General features: G+C 36.7%; 1 protein-coding gene across 6 annotated transcripts in view; it reads right to left on the reverse strand.

The window, feature by feature from the left end:
• The window catches only part of CACNA2D1 (calcium voltage-gated channel auxiliary subunit alpha2delta 1), a 512,643-nt gene that overhangs the window by 201,422 nt on the left and 286,180 nt on the right, over positions 1–25,041 (reverse strand). For all 6 annotated transcript variants that reach the window (XM_067746078.1, XM_067746077.1, XM_067746079.1 and 3 more), the window contains one exon: positions 3,048–3,089. In XM_067746078.1, the coding sequence (XP_067602179.1) occupies positions 3,048–3,089 (42 nt within the window). The remainder of the gene's footprint in view (positions 1–3,047; positions 3,090–25,041) is intronic.

Genomic DNA, 25,041 nt, shown 5'->3' on the forward strand with positions numbered 1-25,041 from the left:
TTTAATAGAGAAGATTATCCCTGTATAAAAATACCATAGTATAAGATATTACACCACTGAAACCAGAAACATGTAACAAGTTATTCTGAGCACCCAGAGGAAGGAAATACCATTTGCTACTTAGGAAAAGCAAGGCAGGCTTCAAGAGGAGGTAGTATTTGAATTAGTTTTTAAAGAGTACTTAGCATCTGATTGGAAAAATTGTAGGATATCAAAATCAGGTAATTAGAGGAGAGAATAGTTAACATTAACTAGCACAGGGACAGGAATCATTGTCTTAAATTTCCAGCATGGCTATGTACCTTATACCTTCCATATGAATTGTGGCTCACCAAATAATTTCGCCAAGTTATACGTGCATTTTTTAATTCCAAAGCAAAAATTTGTGTAAATGACTAGAGTCATAATTTTTAAATCACATTACACAATCCTAAAGGACACTGACTTTACCCCTTATTTCAGTCACTGCTTTAGCTAAATCTGCCTGTCACTAGGTATTTATTTTTATACCCAGAAGGTGAATATAAACAGCATCGATCTGAGCAGCACAGATATTATAAAATGCCCCTGAGGGACTGTCTGGTATCAAAGTCCTTGAAAGCCTTACAACCTGACATCTCCCCACAAACTAGCTAATTCAGATGTAGCTCATAGAAAGTTACACTCCGAAGAGATAGCTGTTGAGCTTCATTGAGAGGCAACTGATGAGATTAAAAAGCACTTTAAATGCTTGTTTTACCTTTAAGTGAGGCCATGTATCACCATTATAATGAACAAAATCAACTGATTACACTTGACTATGTCATTCTTTATATGCAAATCTTAACTTGGTGATGGACCAGCATATTTAACATGGGAGAATAATAGGAACCAGGAGATTCTAAATTTAATCCTGAATCCAACATAAACTAAAGTTATGGACTTTTCGTATGATTTACTTCTATTATGAAAGCTACTTTTGCTTCATTTCCATCTACTCATATCCTACACACCTTACCCCTGCCCTCACCTTCCTTAAATGTTGGTGTGATGAAGATTCTACCCTATACTATCTTAAGGCATTTTTCTTTTCTTTTCTTTACATGTGTGGATGTGTGATGTAGGCAGAGTAAGGCAACAGGAGCAGTGGAACTGCAGCAAGCTGGAGAATGCATCACATCCAAAGGCAATCAAACTCACTTTGTTTCTGTGTCAGCACACCAAAACACATCTGTAGTTAAATCTGGCCTTCCTATTTCTATAGCTTGACACTTGCTGGGAAGATTTCAGCCACTTGTTTTCAAAGTTCACTCATAGGCTAAATATAGAACTATTCTAGAAAATAGAAAATTTATTTATATCTCAGATATTTATATCCCCATTCAAACATATGAGGATAAATTTATTAATTGATAATATTGTTTCAATATTTAGTATTCCAATTAGTTCCTGTGTTCATTAGATATTAGATATTAATGTATGAGATTATAAACTCACATTATATAATCTCTGTTCACCAATTTTTCATAATGAATATGGCTTTGTGGAATTTGAGCAATAAAAATTTACAACTAAATTGGAATATAGAAAAGTACAACAAACAGTGACGGTAAGCCAATTCAAATCAAAACAAGATGGTATTATGATTATACAAATATTTGATAAATAAAACATCAAGCACTACGTGTATAAAGTTGGAGTATAGCAACCAATTAAATCTGATTATATACAGCAAAACTTTTGGTAAGGATGAATAAATCTCATCATCCATTAAGTCCAACTTCATCTGATAAGCAACAATCTTCAAAAAAAGCTATAACCACTAAAAATCCTAAGGTGAATATCAAAGTTCAACATTTATTTACATTTCTTAACTTTCTTTCATTCTAAGATAGTGAATATTTCCATTGCAGAAAACAATTTGATTGTAATGATCAAAACACATGCTTTAAGAAGGACTAAATAATACTCAACACAGCACATAATTTTATAATCATTTTCCTGTAAAAGAGAATTTTTTCCTCAGTTCCAAGTTGAAGAATTTGACTATATTTAATTGATAGAAGTCACTCAGACGAGCGGGGAGAGTCTGGGCATTAACTTTAATATTCCAAGAAGAGCAAAATTAAGTGCACGAACTGCTAATTAACTCCCAACTAGTATTCTCCCTATTCTCTCTTCAGTAATGGAGTCCTATATTTTATTTGGGTACATGCTTATCGAAGGGGAAAGAAAATTATGTTCCGTATCTTCTTGCATCTAGGCAAGACTAGTCACTAAGTTGTGGACAACGGGTGCAGATAGAAACGCTGTGTGCAATTTCCAGAACATGCAATTTCCAGAACACACACAAAGGGTGTGTCCTTCAGTGCCATCTGCCTCCTTCCTGATGCATAGAATGCAAAAATCATTGTGGATATTGGAGCATCCATTTTTGGACCAAAATATGGAAAAGTTACACTGACGAGAGCAAAAAACATGAGAGAAGGACTGTAGGGCCTGGACGATGGAGAGTTGTTATATTAGGCCTTGCACACAGAATGTGACATGAGAGAGGAATAATCTTTTGTCTTGTCTTAGCACTTTTACTTTAAGACTCTCTGTAATAGCCAAACCAATATACTAATCATAAAACATGATTCATTTTTATTCACTATCTAAGGGTTTACAAGAGCAATAGTATTAACATATCTAAAGGACTATGAACTTCCCCAACAAAAAGTTTTAGTGAAGTATAAAATGTATTGTCTTACATTTCTTTATAAATTCTCAAAAATTTTATGTGAAATAGTCCAACTCCAGCAAACTTGACAAAGTTAGCAGGATGTCAAGAATATGCAGAACTAAAATGAAATTTATGGATCACCGAGTCAACTGTAGCATGTCTTAGATGAGTGAAAAACAGTTTGAATTTAAATATGTTTTAATGCCCTTAGGCAACTACAGTTTTAAGGCTGGACTGGTACATGAATCCAACTAAACCTGCTAGGTCAGCTTGTTTGTAAAGCCAATCACCCTAGTATACCTACGTTTACCCTGGAATTTAATGTAAAACTTTTAATACTCACATCGAGATCATCCTTTGCATTGTAGTAGACAACTTCATTGCTCTATAAAAAAAGAAAAAAAAAGAATGCTTTAGTGATTTGATTAAAAACATAATAATATACTGGATCAAACACTGAATACATTTTATTCATATTTTAAATAATAAACCTCTCATAGTATTCCCTTTACAATATATTCCACAAAGATCGAAAAGATTAGCCAATATTTTCTAAGAACATAGTCAAACACTATAGCAGTGATATTAGAAAAGCACATCTTGTACTGCGGGAAAACTTCTCAGCATAGGTCTGAGAACAATTTGTGAAGAAAAAAATGTTTTAATTCCTAATGCAAATAAGTTATATATATACACACACACATACATACAAACACACACACCTAAATAATGAAATGATAAATAGGATAATTCAAGAAAAGTGAATACTGTAAGTAGCTGCTTAAGAGTTTGCTGAAACCATGACTTTTGAAAAATATACATTGAATGTTGAAATTATTCTTGAAGAAAGGTATATCTGCACTATACTGGCAGGAATTCCTTCAGGAGATTCAGATAAGGGATTAAGAGTATCTGTGAATTTAGATAGCAAAGAATATTAGATAATCCAACATACTAATGTTCTCATATTCTACCAAAGTATCGAGTGAGTGTTGGCTTTTCAAGAATGAAAGTGTGTGGACATTTCTGCTAGCCATCAACATCGCTGAATATGCCATAAATATAAAGTATGGACATAAATTGTGTTACAGAGGAAAAATGGAAAGGAAAAAATGGATAAAACAATTATCAATGAATTTTAAATTCCTATTCTGTCTACAAGGCTAGTTCTGTGCAATATAAAAATAATCTGCATATACTGATACCTTTTTTCTTTCTTCTCCTCCTGAACTGTTTGAAGATACGTATTACCCATCTTCTGTACATCTTTAGTAGTAACTTGGGTACCATGTAAAAGTGTATTTTTCTGTGTCTCTTAAACATTTACAGACATGGACAATATAAAATTTTGTTAAAAGAAAACACAATTCACAAAAATGTTTAAAAATCGCTTGGGAAAAATAGACTAAATTAGTGCTTCTCAAAGTATGTTCCAAAGAAAATCACTAGTTCTTGAAGCTATAGTAGACCTTATATAGGCAAAAGTATTCTGTGGTCATGATTTTACAATAAACAATAAAGTTAAAATTGTGTCTTTTCAGCAGGAATTCATACAGCCTTATTGTATGAATGCACATTATAAATCTCCAAGAGGAAAAGAGATCTTGTTTCGTTTCCCAATTTTTGCCACAGATTCTGCCCCCGTTTTTTTATTTGAGAAACGTACCATGATAATGAAGATCTGTAAAATATAGGTATCTCTGAAGACCAAATAACCAAACCAAAAACTACATAGATAAATATAAGAACATATGATTTGTAATACTGAATGAAATCCATGAGTTTCAATTTATTTCATTTAGAATCATTAAAACTTTTAAAATTATCATTTAATTGTTTTTTTAAAAAGAACTAAGTAGCTAGAGAATTTTCACATACATAAAAGTTCTACTTCCTGGAAGACAGTTCTGTAACAAAGTTAAAATACAATGTCAGAACTCATCACATACAGGAAGAAAGAGAATCTTCTGAATTCCCCTGAGATCCAAATCCAATTATCAGTTTATTGATCCCTCAAGGAACCCTGTAATTTATACTCAGGAGACAATTTTCAATTTAGAATGTGGATTCCATCAAAAGTTAAAACACTGAATGAGTTTACTTCATTTTAGATATTATGTCTGCCAACTGATTGCTTACATTTACAGAACTGAAACGTCTGGAAAACAAGGTGAAACTGCATTAAATTTCAAGCGGTTCAGCAGCATCATTTTCAACATTCATTCAATACTATTTGTATATATTTCTGTGCCAAAAAAGACACAAAATAAATTAAACACATCTACCCTTATTTTTAGGTAAAATAACATGTTCAGATGACTATATAAAACAATTTATTTGTCTAGGATTACAATTGGCCCATGGTGCCAGAGCTAATGGACTAAACTGATTAGTCAAATTTTCTTCTTATGTGTGACACATGGTCACATTAACAAAGAGAATTTACTTATTAAACCTAAGATGAAGAGTATCACATACAGTGTCAGAAGAGGGTAAAGTATCATAAATGCTAGTTTTCACTCAAACTAAGTATTTTGACTCTACTAAGATAAACTGTGATTGAAGGTAAAATGAAAATGGAGAAACCCTAAGTTTATTTGAGAATTTCCAAATGTTTTTTTTCTTTGTTACTGTATTATATTTTACATAAAGCCACACTACTTGCCTCTTCTTTTAGAAGGTCTACATTGCTTCTAAAACTGTCACTGAAAATGTGTATTGCTAAGTTTATTTAACTTTTATGCATTTGCACAAAATTTTCTGGACTTTGGAAGACGTATAATTCCAAAACCTGGCTTTTTTAAGCAAAATGGAAACAAAATACATTAGTCATAAAATAATACTGCAGGCCAAACACTGGTACTCCTTGTGACTAGGTATTTTATATTTCTACTTTTAAGAAGCTCTTTGCTTATACAACATCCATTTCTTACATGGTCAAAATATAAATGCAAAGGAAAACAAAGTGTGTCTTTTTTATAGAAAAACAACATACCTAGGAAGCACTTAATCAAACATGTGTGCTTAGACAGGTGGTCATGTTTCAATAAGAGAACACAGGCCTTAGCGGAATGTACAACTGATTACATCCACTGTCTTAAAACAAAATTTCTTCCCTCCAATAAATGACATTGCTTTTGACTCAGAAGCTTTTTTTTTTTTTTTTTTTTTTTTTGCGGTACGCGGGCCTCTCACTGTTGTGGCCTCTCCCGTTGCGGAGCACAGGCTCTGGACGCGCAGGCCCAGCGGCCACGGCTCACGGGCCCAGTCGCTCCGCGTCATGTGGGATCTTCCCAGACCGGGGCACGAACCCGTGTCCCCTGCATCGGCAGGCGGAGTCTCAACCACTGCGCCACCAGGGAAGCCCTCAGAAGCTTTTTTTTAACCTCATTTTTTATAAATACACTTTCCTTTCTCAATCCTCAGACTGCATTGATAGCACGCACATTTAATTATTCCCTTACTCTATCTAGCAGAAAGGCTTGACTGATCAATTTTCGTAAAGATAAATCTCTACAGGGCATCAGGATTTGGGGAAACTGTAATTCTGCATTTAATCTGTCAACCTAGTCCACCTACATGGCAGCATGACGCTAAAATAAATGGCAAACATTCACAGGGCCTTTAATTTGTATAATTATATAAAAACATTTTTTGTCTCAGTTCGTAGTGGCTTTTGTTTATATAGTTTCAGAATTATTTGGTTCAGAAATAATTTTGAAAGTAGGCTTGAGAAAAATCATAATTTGGTGGTCATAATTCTCTTTCCTATCACATTCATTTAGAGCCATTTCTTCTGCTTTATGGAAATACAAATTAGCTCTATTATAAAATCTATACATATATATATTCAGATGTGTGCAGCTACAATTAAACTATATCAGTCTGAAATCAAATCATGTAAATCACTGAATCACCAAAATATATCCAGAAACAATCTTAAGAGAATTGGGTTAAAGGACAGTTCTCAGGAATGAAAGACAACTCACACTGAATCAGCCCTACTTCTACGTCCTGATGTTTTTACAGGGATGACTTTTGGCTAAAATTAACTGTGTTAAAAGAAAATTAGGAGAGGATATTGTAGAAAAACAGTTAAATGATCCGAGTGGGGGAAGTTAGAGGAGAGGAGGAAGAGTATCAGCTGAATTCCTTCTCCCTTTATCCTGTCCCTGCCCCCATCTCACCTAGACTTTGTACAGGGAGGGGCTGGGGGGTCTCACCACCAACAGAGGGAGCCACGCCCCCTTCACTCAACAGTACTCTGGCGCCCTCACTCTGTGCTAAGTGTTGGAGAAACGGAGATGAAGACTATGGACACACTGACCTAAGAGGCAAGTTCTTGCCCTCCTGATTCACACATGACAAGATAAGCAGGCAGCTGGGCCAGTTGCCCCAAATCTGCTGTAACTGAAGAAGATCTCTTACTACTTGGATGGTAGGACCACATAAGCCAAAACCTTCCCAGGTTTCAAAATAGGCAAGAGTTAAGAATTTCAGATATTTGAGACGTTCCTCCTCTATTGATCAATTCAAGGATGTGTGTTTGAAAATGTGTGTGTGTGTTTCTTTCTGAATCATTTACCTACCCTATCACTCAAAGGTCCCTCTGTCCCTTTTCCAGAGTGTACATAGTTATATCATTATCATTTAAGACTTTAAAACCATAGCATATAAACTAATTATCGCAGGCACAGATCGGAATTCAGTAATCTTCTTTCCCTACTATCCTTCTAGGTAAACATTTTCATGCAAACTATTAAACAACATCATCTTAGAAGATATTTTACCTCCAAACCCAGAGGTTTGCAGTGGATTTCAGTGCATTGTGTGCAGTATGATAGGCTAAAGCTAGCAACAGCCTCAAACGAGATTCATAGATTAGTCAAACCTTTAGAGAGCAATTTTTCATAATTTAAGCACCACTAGATGACAAGTACAAACTGTTTCATTTCTGACTTTTAACCAAGTAGTTTATTTATTATCTCTTTGAAACAAATTTACCCAAATGGTTCACGCTAATACAATGCTGCTGTTTACCGAAATTTAAAACATCCCCGAGCAAGTTGAGAGATGAATGACTTTAGTTTCCCAGTGTCTACTGGGAGTCAAAAATTAAATCTGGACAAAATAGACCATTCCATCTTAAAAATGTATATTGTGAGTGACAGTCCCTTGCATGCCACTTGCCTGTAAAACGTGGCCTCTGATGAATAGTTTATGTTAAAAATCTGAGGCATAAGTACAAAGCTTCAACCTGGGAGTAAGATGTTGCCAAGGATAAGATTTAAATAATGGAACTGAAAATTAGGATTTTATAGGTAACATCTGAAATATATGACACATTCAAAACTCAAATAGACATTAACTTCCTGTCCAATTTACTAATTCTCTTTTCTTTGTTATACACTTGACTCGGCATACGATCCACAGCGTTGACAAATTTTGGGCAACTCTATTGCCTGTTAAATCACCTTAAAAGAAAAACTCATTCTTACTGTCATTTTATCCTTCTTTAGTTCCAAATATGCTGTCAATAGGATGAACATTAAGGATACTCTTTGTTATAAATGAGTTGTGCTAATGATTCCTGCCAACCAAGATCCACAGTTTAGCTCAAATCATTTAAAATTCAAATTTTTTGATTATTATATCTTTGTAACAATTTGTCCTGGTACCCAGACACAGCACCACTATTGACTGTGCTCAAGTCAACCATGCTACATGACATGGGTTAACCAGCAGTACTGATTATAGCACTGTGTGAATAAAACAACTTAGCAAGGTTTTGGGGAAGGGTGTGTGTGTACACATCCATTTGTGTGTCGGAGAGGGGGTGAGAATGTAAGTGAACTTTCCAAAGATAGCTAAAAGTAGCTGAAGCAGTAAAGACAGTGGTTCTTGAAAAAAGATATTTTTTATGCCATTCTATGTTTGGGGTTTGGAATGCATGAAATATTATTTATGAAGATAAAAAGGGAAAATAAAGATGGGCACAGGTCCATCTAGAGATCAATGTTACCAGATTACTGAACTGAAGGCATGTGATAAACCTACATGCATTCATATTATGTGATAAGAGATAATAAAGAAGAGAGATAATAAAGAAGATAATTGACGTAAAGTGTTGAGCACAGGGCCTGTTATTTTATATACTGAAAAAGAAATATCCACAGAATTTATCTATTAGCTTTATCTAGCACTTACATAGGAATTAAAATAAAATGCATACAATTTTATTTTCTTAGATCAGTTACTATGCTATGAGTCTATTTAATCATTTAAAGTCCTTTCTTCAAAGATTCCATACAGCACAGTGGAGAAGAAATGGTATTATAGCTGCTATTGCTATTTTTATTCTGATAAATTAAATGAGGTAATTTATAAGAAAGTCTAGTAAAATGGTAATTGAGTGTTGGTTCTATACGCAACCTGTCCATTAAGTATGTTGCTATGCTCCAAACTCCTCTGTGATTCTAAGCACACTCTTTCCAAACCCACATCTCCTTTAAACATCCATCTCATCCACTCCTGCCTAGAAAAACTCCAACGCTGTATTAAACGCAAAATTTGTTTGTCCATCCTAACACCCAAACTGTGGAATCTTGCTGGAGAAAATTACACATGCAGGCCTCACATAGAGTAAGTCAGTGGTTCTCTGTTTTAAAAACTGTAGTAAACTTTGCTTCGTAATTTCTTTTTAAATTCAGAAACCCTCCTATCTTTGGCAAACTGTTTCTTCCAATCACATGATTCTGATGTCTGGCAAATCAAACCACTTTATTTCTCTGACCACAGAAATTAACAGGCGCCTAAATCTATCCAAAAATAGCATCTCATCTCCCTATTCCTTTTTCAACAAAATATCATTTTCCAGGAGCGGATATGGCTGCAAACGCTGTACTTCTTAAAACCTGAATCTTGAGATTTAGGGGGAAGATGGCGGAAGAGTAAGACGCGGAGATCACCTTCCTCCCCACAGATACACCAGAACTACATCTACACGTGGAACAACTCCTACAGAACACCTACTGAACGCAGGCAGAAGACCTCAGACCTCCCAAAAGGCAAGAAACTCCCCACGTACCTGGGTAGGGCAAAAGAAAACAGAATAAACAGAGACAAAAGGATAGGGACGGGACCTGCACCAGTGGGAGGGAGCTGTGAAGGAGGAAAGGTTTCCACACACTAGGAAGCCCCTTCGCAGGCGGAGACTGCGGGTGGTGGAGGGGGAAAGCTTTGGAGCCGCGGAGGAGAGCGCAGCCACAGGGGTGCGGAGGTAAAAATGGAGAGATTCCGCAGAGAGGATCGGTGCCGACCGCCACTCACCAGCCCGAGAGGCTTGTCTGCTCACCTGCCGGAAGGGGCGGGGCTGGGAGCTGAGGCTCGGGCTTCGGTCAGAGCGCAGGGTGAGGACTGGGGTTGGCGGCGTGAACACAGCCTGAAGAGGCTAGTGCACCACGGCTAGCCAGGAGGGAGTCCGGGAAAAGGTCTGGAGCTGCCAAAGAGGCAAGAGACTTTTTCTTCCCTTTTTGTTTCCTGGTGCGCCAGGAGAGAGGATTAAGAGCGCTGCTTAAAGGCGCTCCAGAGACCGGCGCAAGCCGCGGCTAAAAGCGCGGATGCCAGAGACGGGCATGAGACGCTAAGGCTGCTGCTGCCGCCACCAAGCAGCCTGTGTTCAAGCACAGGTCACTATCCACACCCCCCTTCCGGGGAGCCTGTGCAGCCCGCCCCTGCCAGAGTCCCGGGATCCAGGGAACTTCTCCAGGAGAACGCACGGCACGCCTCAGGCTAGTGCAACGTCACGGTGACATCTGCCGCCGCAGGCCCGCCCCGCACTCTGTGCCCCTCCCTCCCCCCCATCCTGAGTGAGCCAGATTCTCCGAATCAGCGGCTCCTTTAACCCCGTCCTGTCTGAGCGAAGAACAGACGCCCTCCAGCGACTTACACGCAGAGGCAGGGCCAAATCCAAAGCTGAGCCCCTGGAGCTGTGAGAACAAAGAAGAGAAAGGGAAATCTCTCCCAGCAGCCTCAGAAGCAGCGGATTAAAGCTCCACTATCAACCTGATGTACCCTGCATCTGGGGAATACATGAATAGACAACGAATCATCCCAAATTGAGGAGATGGACTTTGAGAGCAAGATTTACAATTATTTCCCCTTTTCCTCTTTTTGTGAGTGTGTATGTGTATGCTTCGGTGTGAGATTTTGTCTGTATAGCTTTGCTTCCACCATTTGTCCTAGGGTTCTATCCGTCCGTTTCTTAAAAAAAATTTTTTCTTAATAATTATTTTTTATTTTCATAATTTTATTATATTTTATCTTACTTTATTTTACTTTATCTTCTTTCTTTATTTCTTCCTTCCCTCCTTCCTTCCTTCCTCCCTCCCTCCCTCCTTTCTTTCCTTTTCCTTCCTTCCTTCCTTCCTTCCTTTCTTTCTTTCTACTAACTCTTTCTTTCTACCTTTTCTCCTTTTTATTCTGAGCCATGTGGATGACAGGCTCTTTGTGATGCAGCCAGAAGTCAGTGCTGTGTCTCTGAGGTGGGAGAGCCAACTTCAGGACACTGGTCCACAAGAGACCTCCCAGCTCCACATAATATCAAACGGTGAAAATCTCCCAGAGATCTCCATCTCAACACCAGCACCCAGATTCACTCAACGACCAGCAAGCTACAGTGCTGGACACCCTATGCCAAACAACTAGCAAGACAGGAACACAACCTGACCCATTAGCAGAGAGGCTGCCTAAAATCATAATAAGTCCACAGACACCCCAAAACACACCACCAGACGTGGACCTGCCCACCAGAAAGATAAGATCCAGCCTCCTCCACCAGAACACAGGCACTAGTCCCCTCCACCAGGAAGCCTACACAACCCACTGAACCAACCTTAGCCACTGGAGACAGACACCAAAAACAATGGGAACTACGAACCTGCAGCCTGCAAAGAGGAGACCCCAAACACAGTAGATAAGCAAAATGAGAAGACAGAAAAACACACAGCAGATTAAGGAGCAAGATAAAAATGCACCAGACCTAACAAATGAAGAGGAAATAGGCAGTCTACCTGAAAAAGAATTCAGAATAATGATAGTAAAGATGATCCAAAATCTTGGAAATAGAATGGAGAAAATACAAGAAAAGTTTAACAAGGACATATAAGAACTGAAGATGAAACAAGCAACGATGAACAACACAATAAATAAAATTAACAATACTCTAGAGGGATCAATAGCAGAATAACTGAGGCAGAAGAACGGATAAGTGACCTGGAAGATAAAATAATGGAAATAACTACAGCAGAGCAGATTAAAGAAAGAAGAATGAAAAGAACAGAGGACAGTCTCAGAGACCTCTGAGACAACATTAAATGCACCAACATTCGAATTATAGGGGCTCCAGAAGAAGAAGAGAAAAAGAAAGGGACTGAGAATATATTTGAAGAGATTATAGTTGAAAACATCCCTAATATGGGAAAGGAAATAGTTAATCAAGTCCAGGAAGCACAGAGAGTCCCATACAGGATAAATACAAGGAGAAATACGCCAAGACACATATTAATCAAACTGTCAAAAATTAAATACAAAGAAAACATATTAAAAGCAGCAAGGGAAAAACAACAAATAACACACAAGGGAATCCCCATAAGGTTAACAGCTGATCTCTCAGCAGAAACTCTGCAAGCCAGAAGGGAGTGGCAACACATATTTAAAGTGATGAAGGAGAAAAACCTGCAACCAAGATTACTCTACCCAGCAAGGATCTCATTCAGATTTGATAGAGAAATTAAAACCTTTACAGAGAAACAAAAGCTGAGAGAGTTCAGCACCACCAAACGAGCTTTACAACAAATGCTAAAGGAACTTCTCTAGGCAAGAAACATAAGAGAAGGAAAAGACCTACAATAATGAACCCAAAACAATTAAGAAAATGGGAATAGGAACATACGTATCGATAATTACCTTAAATGCAAATGGACTAAATGCTCCAACCAAAAGACACAGATTGGCTGAATGGAAACAAAAACAAGAGCCATATATAGGCTGTCTACAAGAGACCCACTTCAGACCTAGAGACACATACAGACTGAAAGTAAGGGGATGGAAAAAGATATTCCACGCAAATGGAAACCAAAAGAAAGCTGGAGTAGCAATATTCATCTCAGACAAAATAGACAAAATAGACTTTAAAATAAGACTATTAGAAGAGACAAAGAAGGACACTACATAATGATCAAGGAATCGATCCAAGAAGAAGATATAACAGTTGTAAATATTTATGCACCCAACATAGGAGCGCCTCAATACATAAGGCAAATACTAACAGCCATAAAAGGGGAAATCAACAGTAACACATTCATAGTAGGGGACTTTAACACCCCACTTTCACCAATGGACAGATCATCCAAAATGAAAATAAGGAAACACAAGCTTTAAATGATACATTAAACAAGATGGACTTAATTGATATTTATAGGACATTCCATCCAAAAACAACAGAATACTCATTTTTCCCAAGTGCTCATGGAACATTCTCCAGGACAGCTCATATCTTGGCTCACAAATCAAGCCTCGGTAAATTTAAGAAAATTGGAATTGTATCAAGTATCTTTTCTGACACAACACTATGAGACTAGATATCAATCACAGGAAAAGATCTGCAAAAAATACAAACACATGTAGGCTAAACAATACACTACTTAATAACGAAGTGATCACTGAAGAAATCAAAGAGGAAATAAAAAAATACCTAGAAATAAATAACAATGGAGACATGATGGCCCAAAACCTATGGGATTGCAGCAAAAGCAGTTCTAAGAGGGAAGTTTATAGCAATACAATCCTACCTTAAGAAACAGGAAACAGCTCGAATAAACAACCTAACCTTGCACCTAAAGCAATTAGAGAAAGAAGAACAAAAAACCCCCAAATTTAGCAGAAGGAAAGAAATCATAAAAATCAGATCAAAAATAAATGAAAAAGAATGAAGGAAATGATAGCAAAGATCAATAAAACTAAACGCTCGTTCTTTGAGAAGATAAAAATAATTGATAAACCATTAGCCAGACTCATCAAGAAAAAAAGGGAAAAGACTGAAATCAATAGAATTAGAAATGAAAAAGGAGAAGTAACAACTGACACTGCAGAAACACAAAGGATCATGACAGATTACTACAAGCAACTGTATGCCAATAAAATGGACAACCTGGAAGAAATGGACAAATTCTTAGAAATGCACAACCTGCCAAGACTGAATCAGGAAGAAATAGAAAATATGAACAGACCAATCACAAGCACTGAAATTGAAACTGTGATTAAAAATCTTCCAACAAACAAAAGCCCAGGACCAGATGGCTTCACAGGCGAATTCTATCAAACATTTAGAGAAGAGCTAACACCTATCCTTCTCAAACTCTCCCAAAATATAGCAGAGGGAGGAACACTCCCAAACTCGTTCTACAAGGCCACCATCACCTTGATACCAAAACCAGACAAGGATATCACAAAGAAAGAAATCTACAGGCCAATATCACTGATGAACATAGATGCAAAAATTCTCAACAAAATACTAGCAAACAGAATCCAACAGCACATTAAAAGGATCATACACCATGATCAAGTGGGATTTATTCCAGGAATGCAAGGATTCTTCAATATACGCAAATCAATCAATGTGATAAACCATATTAACAAATTGAAGGAGAAAAACCATATGATCATCTCAATAGATGCAGAGAAAGCTTTTGACAAAATTCAACACCCATTTATGATAAAAACACTGCAGAAAGTAGGCATAGAGGGAACTTTCCTCAACACAATAAAGGCTGTATATGACAAACCCACAGCCAAAATCGTCCTCAATGGTGAAAAATTGAAAGCATTTCCACTAAGATCAGGAAAAAGACAAGGTTGCCCACTCTCACCACTCTTATTCAACATAGTTTTGGAAGTTGTAGCCACAGCAATCAGAGAAGAAAAGGAAATAAAAGGAATCCAAATCAGGAAAGAAGTAAAGCTGTCACTGTTTGCAGATGACATGATACTATACATAGAGAATCCTAAAGATGCTACCAGAAAACTACTAGAGCTAATCAGTGAATTTGGTAAAGTTGCAGGATACAAGATTAATGCACAGAAATCTCTGGCATTCCTATACACTAATGATGAAAAATCTGAAAGTGAAATCAAGAAAACACTCCCATTTACCATTGCAACAAAAAGAATAAAATATCTAGGAATAAACCTAAGGAGAGAAAAGACCTGTATGCAGAAAATTATAAGATACTGATGAAAGAAATTAAAGATGATACAAATAGATGGAGAGATATACCATGTTTTTGGATTGGAAGAATTAACATTGTGAAAATGACTCTATTACCCAAAGCAATCTACAGCTTCAATGCAATCCCTATCCAACTACCACTGGCATTTGTCACAGAACTAGAACAAAAAATTTCACAATTTGTATGGAAACACAAAAGACCCCGAATAGCCAAAGCAATCTTGAGAACGAAAAACGGAGCTGGAGGAATCAGGCTCCCTGACTTCAGACTATACTACAAAGCTACAGTAATCAAGACAGTATGGTACTGGCACAAAAACAGAAATATAGATCAGTGAAACAGGATAGAAAGCCCAAAGATAAACCCACGCACATATGGTCACCTTATCTTTGATAATGGAGGCAGGAATGTACAGTGGAGAAAGGACAGCCTCTTCAATAAGTGGTGCTGGGAAAACTGGACAGCTACATGTAAAAGTATGAGATTAGATCACTCCCTAACACCATACACAAAAATAAGCTCAAAATGGATTAAAAACCTAAATGTAAGGCCAGAAACTATCAAACGCTTAGAGGAAAACACAGGCAGAACACTCTATGACATAAATCACAGCAAGATCTTTTTTGACCCACCTCCTAGAGAAATGGAAATAAAAATAAAGAAATGGGACCTAATGAAACTTCAAAGCTTCTGCACAGCAAAGGAAACTATAAACAAGACCAAAAGACAACCCTCAGAATGGAAGAAAATATTTGCAAATGAAGCAACTGACAAAGGATTAATCTCCAAAATTTATAAGCAGCTCATACAGCTCAATATCAATAAAAGAAACAACCCAATCCAAGAATGGGCAGAAGACCTAAATAGACATTTCTCCAAAGAAGATATACAGACTGCCAACAAACCTATGAAAGAATGCTCAACATCATTGATCATTAGAGAAATGCAAGTCAAAACTACAATGAGATATCATCTCACACCGGTCAGAACGGCCATCATCAAAAAATCTAGAAACAATAAATGCTGGAGAGGGTGTGAAGAAAAGGGGACACTCTTGCACTGCTGGTGGGAATGTGAATTGGTACAGCCACTATGGAGAACAGTACGGAGGTTCCATAAAAAAGTACAAATAGTACTACCATATGATCCAGCAATCCCACTACTGGGCATATACCCTGAGAAAACCATAATTCGAAAAGAATCATGTACCAAAATGTTCGTTGCAGCTCTATTTACAATAGCCAGGACATGGAAACAATCTAAGTGTCCATCATCGGATGAATGGATAAAGAAGATGTGGCACAAATATACAATGAAATATTACTCAGCCATGAAAAGAAACGAAATTGAGCTATTTGTAATGAGGTGGATAGACCTAGAGTCTGTCATACAGAGTGAAGTAAGTCAGAAAGAGAAAGACAAATACCATATGCTAACACATATATATGGAATTTAAGGAAAAACATGTCATGAAGAACCTAGGGGTAAGACAGGAATAAAGAAACAGACCTACTAGAGAATGGACTTGAGGATATGGGGAGGGGGAAGGGTAAGCTGTGAGAAAGCGAGAGAGAGGCATGAACATAGATACACTACCAAATGTAAGGTAGATAGCTAGTGGGAAGCAGCCGCAGAGCACAGGGAGATGGGCTTGGTGCTTTGTGACCACCTGGAGGGGTGGGATAGGGAGGGTTGGAGGGAGGGAGATGCAAGAGGGAAGAGTTATGAGAACATATGTATATGTATAACTGATTCACTTTGTTATAAAGCAGAAACTAACACACCATTGTAAAGCAATTATACTCTAATAAAGATGTTAAAAAAAAAAAAAACAACCTGAATCTTGTGTCAGAGCCTACCTGTATCTGTTGGCTTCTTCATGACAGAACCAATAATTTTTTTTTCTTAAGCTTGTTACAAGGTGCTAACTCCTACAACTGATAGTACTAATGCAAATACCACACTACCTACAATGTGTTTTTCTATTCTAATTTCCTGTTACTAACAGTCAATAGTATTTGCTTGAACTTTAATTTCTATTGGTGGCATTATTAGACTATAACTGTTCTAGACTGAACTCCCCTCTCTGTGTCTTGGATGTCAGCCCCTCCTGCATCCTGAGAGATCCCATTCCTTCATCCCTTGTCTTTCCTGTGTGTCCATCTTCTCTTTAATCACGTTCAGTGGTTTGCAAAGAAGAAGATTTGTAGGATAAAAATCCAGGTGTGCTGTGGCATCTTTTTTTGTCTAAAATTTAAAATTCTAGTAGAAGATTAAAACAAAAAATCAAAGAAGGCACGAGATGAAAATTTTCTTAGCTCATATATAAAGAGAAACCATTAATATTTTTCTAACACTTCTCTAATGAACTAAAGGTAAAAAATCTCTTAGTGTCAAGTTAATATTTTGTGAGTAGTAAATCAGCAAGTAATTACCATTAAAAAATAATTTCTATCAATTTCTTTACCTCAACTCACTAGCCTTTAGAAATTAGTTGCACTATACAGCATGGAATGACTACATAAATTTTCATTATATGCTTGAGTATCACAGTTTCTAGCAAAGAAGATGAAAGTAGAATGCTATTGCTAAGAGGCTGCTCAATGATCAATGATTATAATGAAAAAATACACGTATCTATTCCTTCTCTGAACTCTCAGTGTTCATTCAGAAGAATAAATATATATTGAGCTTTGTATACATGCCAAGCTCTGTGCTAGAAACCTAAATACATGTGCTTTTTTGAGAACCTGACTGTTAAAATTAAATCAGTGAGTAAGATATTATCAATCTCAATTTTGTATATTTGAAAGCCAAGACTAACAGTAGTCAATCCGAGACTAACAGAGGTCTTCTTATCCCTAATCGAGTACTTACTCCTCCCATATCCTGCTGCTATGAATGCGGAATGATCTACTTCTTAGAGACAGTGAGTTCCTTATATACTCAGTGTCCACCTAATAATAAAGAGAATGGCTAATAATCTTTGAGGCACATTCAGTCGTCTTAGCTGTTCTTTTAACATCGCCTTACCATTTGTTTTAAAATGTGAATTGAATTTAATACTAATTTCTTTAGCTTACTGGAAGAAAAAACTAGAAACTAATTTTGGCTTTCCTTTAAAAAAACTTGCTTCTGTTACTTTAAGCAAACACCATCTTATAGTATTTATCAGTTAATTGCCAGTATATATTTGCAATATAGTTTTTTTTTTTAAGTTGCCATTATGGTGCTCGTAAATTGAAGTACTACTTAATACCTGGCCCACCACAGTAACCAATCAACAAGCAAGGCCCTCTAAGAGCCACCAAAGCAAGAGAGAATAAACTCAGGTGTCTTACTATGTTTAATGACCTAATTACAAACATGCTCATGTACTCAAGCCCCAAGCTATACTTATTATGAGGCTCATGACACAATTGGAACTATCATCCTAGATGAAAAAAACACATAATATTCACCAAATTCGTTTCTTCTACATAAAATGTTTATTACTTCTACATAAGACTTTTTTTTTAAAACGGAGAGAAAAATTGTTTTAAGTAGAGACACGTTCTATTATGTGTATATTCGATGCTATTGTCTGAACTGTATGAACTACCACTAAATGGACAGATAAATGGATAAATGACCATCATGAGCTTATAAGGAACTATTTTAGAAATTCTAGAGTAAAAATAACAACCAAATGCACACACATATACATGCACGCACGCACGCACACACACACACACACACACACAAAGCATCAGAGTAGAGAAAAAGTATATAGCCTTTAAAAAGCTTCAAATAAGTTAAAACATAGACCACTTTCACTCTTATAAGAAACCAAGGAGGAATTCCAAGTGGACTGTGATCTCAGAGTTCCGTGTTCTTGAACTTCAGAGGAGATCAATTCCTATTAAACATTAAGAGCTATAGCAATTTATTTCTGCATCTGATAAACTTTAATAAGAATCTGCCTGTAAGCTTTTTTAGTGTCCCAAAGGATATCGATAAATATATTATTTAAACTATAGGATAAAAGCCAAAGTAGAATATAAGAAGATAAATATGTTATTTTCATCCACCAAATCTCCCAGGAAACTCAGTCGAGAATTGAACAAACGTATCTCTAATACTGAGGACCTTGCTTTAATCTCCTTTAATCTGTGTTTCTAATGAAGCTTGGGGTATAATCAACTAAAACATTAAAATTTAATCCACCAAAATATTCCATTTTCTATGCTTCTTCTTATTGATTTAGACAACTCACAGATTTTCCTGACTCATGATCAAAGTTAACAGCACTTGATCATAACAATATATGATGTCCTGGTAATAGAGTTGTATTAATTTTTCCAAACGTAATATTAGCACTCACTTTCCAAATTAATCATTATCAACTTCAGAATATTATCATGCTAAAGCAAAATATACAGACTTACACTATGGCCATTGAATTACTGAATATAAAATAATTCGGCTAAAATCAGACCTTCAAAGAACAGTAAATTGGTAATCACTACATCAATTTAACTCATCTTTCACTGGATTTGAAGGGCTATGTAGGATGGGAAAGAAGGAGGAGAAGAAGAGATATCTGTCATGTGTCCATTATGAGACAGGCATTTACATATATCATTTAAACTTTACAAAATTCCTTGGATATACAATAGCTGTGATCTTCTTGAAAATAATAAACTGGTAAAAATTTAATTAACCTTGTATCTCAGTATCATATTTCTTGTTGGATTTCCCACCCCTCTTTCCCCTCCATCCCAACTCCTCACTATTTTCAGACAGTGAAAATTTTGGCTAATACAAACACATCATTGTATAGCCTGGATATTGTATTCGGATTAAGTCTCTATGAGGCAATATTCTTAAGAGCCAGGTGGCTTGTTAAAGTATAAAGGAGATTTACAAACTTCAAAAATGGATAACTTTATATAGAAAGATGAAACTAGGAAGTCTAAACACTGAAAAATGCTAAAGGGGAGATCTAAGAGTGAAATGAAATGTATATGACCTGGCTCCCCTTACAGGTAGAAAACACAGTGGGAAAGGGAAGATGTGTCTGGGAGAAATTCTAGAGCAGACCAGAACATGCTGTCCTTCCTATCTGGGACTCTGGAATAAATTCTTTCCATACCTAAATTACATCCAGGAAGCTTTCCTTGTTGTGGAAAACTTCCCCAGCTTTCCCACTTCAAGTCAAAATTAGGTATCCCTGTTAATGCTTTTCACAGCACCTTCTGATATTTTTCTCCTCTATAAATCAGGAAGAACAACAGTAGCTACCTTACTGGTTTGTTACATGGAAGTAAGGAGTGAACGTTTGATCCAAAGATCAGCCAGAACCCCTTCTGCAGTCCTTACACTTACCACACTATATTCTGTCCACATGTCTGAGCCCTATGAGGGGACAGACAGTTCCCCTTATCTTTGGGTTCAACGTGTGGCTACAGGCCCATCACAGTTAGGTGCCAGGGACTATTGGACAAGCCTGCCCTCCTCTGCTTAATGATCTTTATCCTCCACAGATGAGTTCCTTATGGACAGGTTTCTACCACTGCCTTAGGTTTGGTTCTCCAGAAGCAGACACTAAAACTAGGTTTTATTGGGGAGATGATCCCAGCAAATACCACTAGCAAAGTGGAGAAGTGAGACATGGAGTTGAAGAAATTCAAAACATGGTGTTCTAAAAAGCAGATGGGCAACAAAGTTCCTCCACGAACTGCTGGGAGGTTTACAACATGGCTCAACATTGTTATATCCAAAGAGTGAGAAGATTGGTAGTTTTCACCCACACCAGTCATCACTGGTTGGAAGTGTTCTGCAAATTCCTGCCACCACAGAAAGCCCTCAAGCAAATATCTGCAGGTGCTTAGAGTAGGAAGCTATACAACTGTGTGTGTGTGCTGAGTAGTTGTGGGCAGGGAACCAACCTCTACCAGAGTCACATAGTAAGTGTTTTAGAAATGTGGCTCAATGTGAGTGTTTTACAAAGCATGTGGCTAAATCAACAAATGATTTTAAGCACTGACTAGTTGGCAGTATGACTTCCTGAGGCTTCGGTTCTTCATCTGTAAAATGCTGAGTCATTTGACAACTTTGGTCTCTAGAATTCTTCCATCTATATATTTTGATGTTTCCACTAAGTAACTGTTTTTCTTTAGGTCACATAAGACCTAGGAGCTGTGTGCTCATCTATTTTTCTCAGTGAATCTTTGATAGATTTGCTTCTCTTCTCATGTGAACATCCAACAGAACTCAGAGAGACATCTTTCAATTCTAAAAAACAAAGGCAAAGCTGCTTCTCCCCACTCCCCACCCCGCCCCGCCATTGGAAATGTCTCTGACATATTTCTGTAGAAACATGTAAAAGAAGAATTGCAACATCATTATTTTTCTTTATGTCTTGAAATGTCAACTCAAAGTATATTCATTCATCTCTGAAAAATAGTAACTCTGCTTCTGAGGAGGGATGTGTTGAGAAAGAAGCATCCTCAAACTAGCTTAAATCAACCCCTTCCCTCCTACCACACAAAGTCTGGCAATCTCTCCATTATGGCAGAAATGAACTGCTCCAGATCAGCCGCTGCTACCTTTCATTAATATAATGGAACGCCATTCATTTGCATTTAACTGGAGTAGAAATGAAAGTGTTTTTTCTAGGGGACAGATTACAGTTTAAATAATTTGAACTACCTTTGTGTGAAAATAATTTTGCTCACAGTACAAAGAAAGAAAGGTTACTGCAGAAGAAATAAATGGAATAATTTCTGACATTTTAGAAGCACTCCTTTCTATTTGAATAATATATAATTGCTTTGGAAAGAAACAAAAAAATTCCTAGTAGCCTATACTTCATTAGCCTAGTTTCAGTAATTGTATTTAAGTCATATTTCAAAGAGCTTTTTAAATTCAAACTGTTCACTGATTCAGATATAACTTGTCTCTAATTAAAACATGTTAAAGTGTTAATTTATGAAAGCCACAATCCAAAAGATTCTCAAGTAATCCAAAAGACTCCCAACATAGTCCTAGTTAAGTTGTATACTGCATTTCATCTGTTGTCCAAAAGTTTTAAAAGGACGGACAGGGAAAGGGAATTCTGTGGATCATGCTCCGTTCCTCAGACATACTTTCAGAATTCTATTCCTTGGTCCAATTCTTACCCTGTGGCAGCAAACAAATAAGTTAGTATGGCCAAAGTTGTTTTGTCTTCTCATTTTCAGCTAGGCAAAGAACTCCAACTTCAAAGGGTTGCAGTGATAATTTTTTTTTTTTTTTTTTTTTTTTTGCTGTATGCGAGCCTCTCACTGTTGTGGCCTCTCCCGTTGCGCAGCACAGGCTCCGGACACGCAGGCTCAGCGGCCATGGCTCACGGGCCCAGCTGCTCCGCGGCATGTGGGATCCTCCCGGACCGGGGCACGAACCCGTGTCCCCTGCATCGGCAGGTGGACTCTCAACCACTGCGCCACCAGGGAAGCCCTTGCAGTGATAATTTAATGTTATGATTTATCTGAAAGAACTTTGAAATTTTAAGGATGTATTAGATAATATATAAATAATATATAATATTACTTTGTAGTATTCAAATTATTCTAAGACTACTTTATACAACTATAATCAAGGCCATTACTTAAGTACCCAAAGTATATTTGTTTCAGTGATGTAATTACATAAATAGAATAGTATAAGAGAAGGTTGAAATAGCAAATAAAAATGTCCTAAAAATAAAAAAAGGCATTCATCTTGATTAAGTGTAAATAATAAAATTTAGATAGTTTTTAAACAAAAAATTGAGAAAAAAGATAGATTGACCAGCTAAAGGACTTGGCTAAATGAAGTTACTTCAATCATAAGATGCTGGTGTCACTTCAATGGAGAGCAGAAAAGCCAAGCCAATTATAGAGTTGTCTACATTTTAAACTATGCTTCCAGATGTGTTACCGAACAAAGGAACACATCGACATACTCATCTTTTGATCAAAATGACTTCTCTCCCAGTACATAAGAAACTCAGTATGAAAAATATTTTACATTTAAAGAATAAAGATATTTCAAAGTCACTACCCAGGTGAGAAGTAGGAATGGAATATATTAGCAGCCAATTAACCTTTACAGACACAATTTCCTCCCTAAAAAATTAGAAGGCTGTGTTTTTTCCTCCAATCTGTTGTATATTTTGGCCACTTTCATGGATTATTTGTTTGGTAAAAATAGCAGCTCTAGAAACACCGAAGAGGAACAAGTAAACTGAAAGCCGATCAAGTGAAATTATCCTCTATATTTTACATTTTAAAGGTAAATTTGTCAAGTTATATATCAACAGAGTGCAAGATAAACCTAAAAATGACTAATCAAACTGATAAATATTAATATACATAATGTCCATTCGCTATCAAATAAATGATACAAAAGTTACTGTTATATGATTGAACTAGTATTGTTTAGAAATTGCTTGGAGATTATGCAAAAAAAGAAATAGTAAACATAGGAAGTTGAGGAAAGGTTGAGCTAAGAATTTTCATTTAAGAACTTAATGTTAGTATTTAAAATATAGTTTTCCAGATAAAATAGAGATCAATTAAATTTGAATTTCTGATGATGGATTTTTTTTAGTTAAAACAATGTTCAAACTTATACAACAGAGATCTATATTTTGTTTATCTGAAATTCAAATGTAACTGGGCATGCTGTCTTTTTATGTGCTAAATCTGGCAACCCTAATTTGTAAGATACTATAATATCATTTAAGTATATTTTATATTATTACCAACAATTTAAAAAGTAAATGTGTTGCAGGAATTTTTTTGGAGGGGAGAAGGATGCTGTATCATTGAACACTAGCTTGGAAATGAAATTTCGAACAATGATCTCAAAGGAGTGACATCAAAATTACAAACTGCTCCAGACTTTAGAAAACTTAACTACCCAGGAAGGCCAAGGAATGTTTCTTTTGCAAAGTGGAATAAATCCTTAATCAAATGCATTGTATGCTTCAATGATATTCTCAACTTTACATATATATTTATCTGGCATTGCTCATTTAATTCTCATTTTGAAATACATTAAGACGTCATCAAAACAGCTGCATTCGTAACAGCAGTAGTATGTTAATTTTTGATGGTTAGAGAAAGATGGCTGTCATATCTACAATCCCACAGATCACCTAAATTGATATCCATGACCTGGCAAGTCAGGTGTTTACACACATTCAAACTATAGTTTATTTGACCTTCTAAACTCCCACACTAGGTCAAATGGTATAACTTTCCCAGACCGAGGACATTCCTGTTGTCAAAAGTACACAAAAGGCTGACAACTTGTTAGAACCTGTAAACTAAGTGTTTTCAGCCACCCCTAAGCAATGCTCATCCTGTTGCCATTGGTCATTTTGTTAAGATCATTAGGAAGCTAGCTAGTCTATGAAAAGGACTCAGGACCATCTGCCATAAAAATTCTGGACACAATTTCCAAACTAAAGGCAAACTAGTCATGTATAAAAAAACAAAGCAAGTTGGAAAGAACTAAGTAATAAATTACACATAATTAATAAAATAAATATAAATCTATTTTTAAGATTTTGTAAATTTCTGTATTTCTGTAAGGATAAGATAGTTGCTCAATAACACAACTGAACTTCGCTCATTTTACCATTTTTCCTCACTCTTCGTTTAAATGACTCGAACATACAGCAGTTTCTAAAAATGACAGATTGGACTTCCCTGGTGGCGCAGTGGTTAAGAATCCACCTGCCAGTGCAGGGAACATGGGTTTGATCCCTGGTCCAGGAAGATCCCAGATGCTGCGGAACAACTAAGCCCGTGCGCCATAACTACTGAGGCTGCACTCGAGAGCCCGTGAGCCACAACTACTGAGCCCGAGTATTGCAACTACTGTAGCCTGTGCGCCTAGAACCCGTGCTCCACAACAAGAGAAGCCACCGCAATGAGAAGCCCGCGCACCGCATCAAAGAGTAGCCCCCGCTCCCCGCAACTAGAGAAAGCCCACGCACAGCAACGAAGATCCAATGCAGGCAAAAATTTTTAAAAATTA

The sequence above is a fragment of the Pseudorca crassidens genome, chromosome 8, assembly GCF_039906515.1.
Source record: "Pseudorca crassidens isolate mPseCra1 chromosome 8, mPseCra1.hap1, whole genome shotgun sequence".
Taxonomy (NCBI): domain Eukaryota; kingdom Metazoa; phylum Chordata; class Mammalia; order Artiodactyla; family Delphinidae; genus Pseudorca; species Pseudorca crassidens.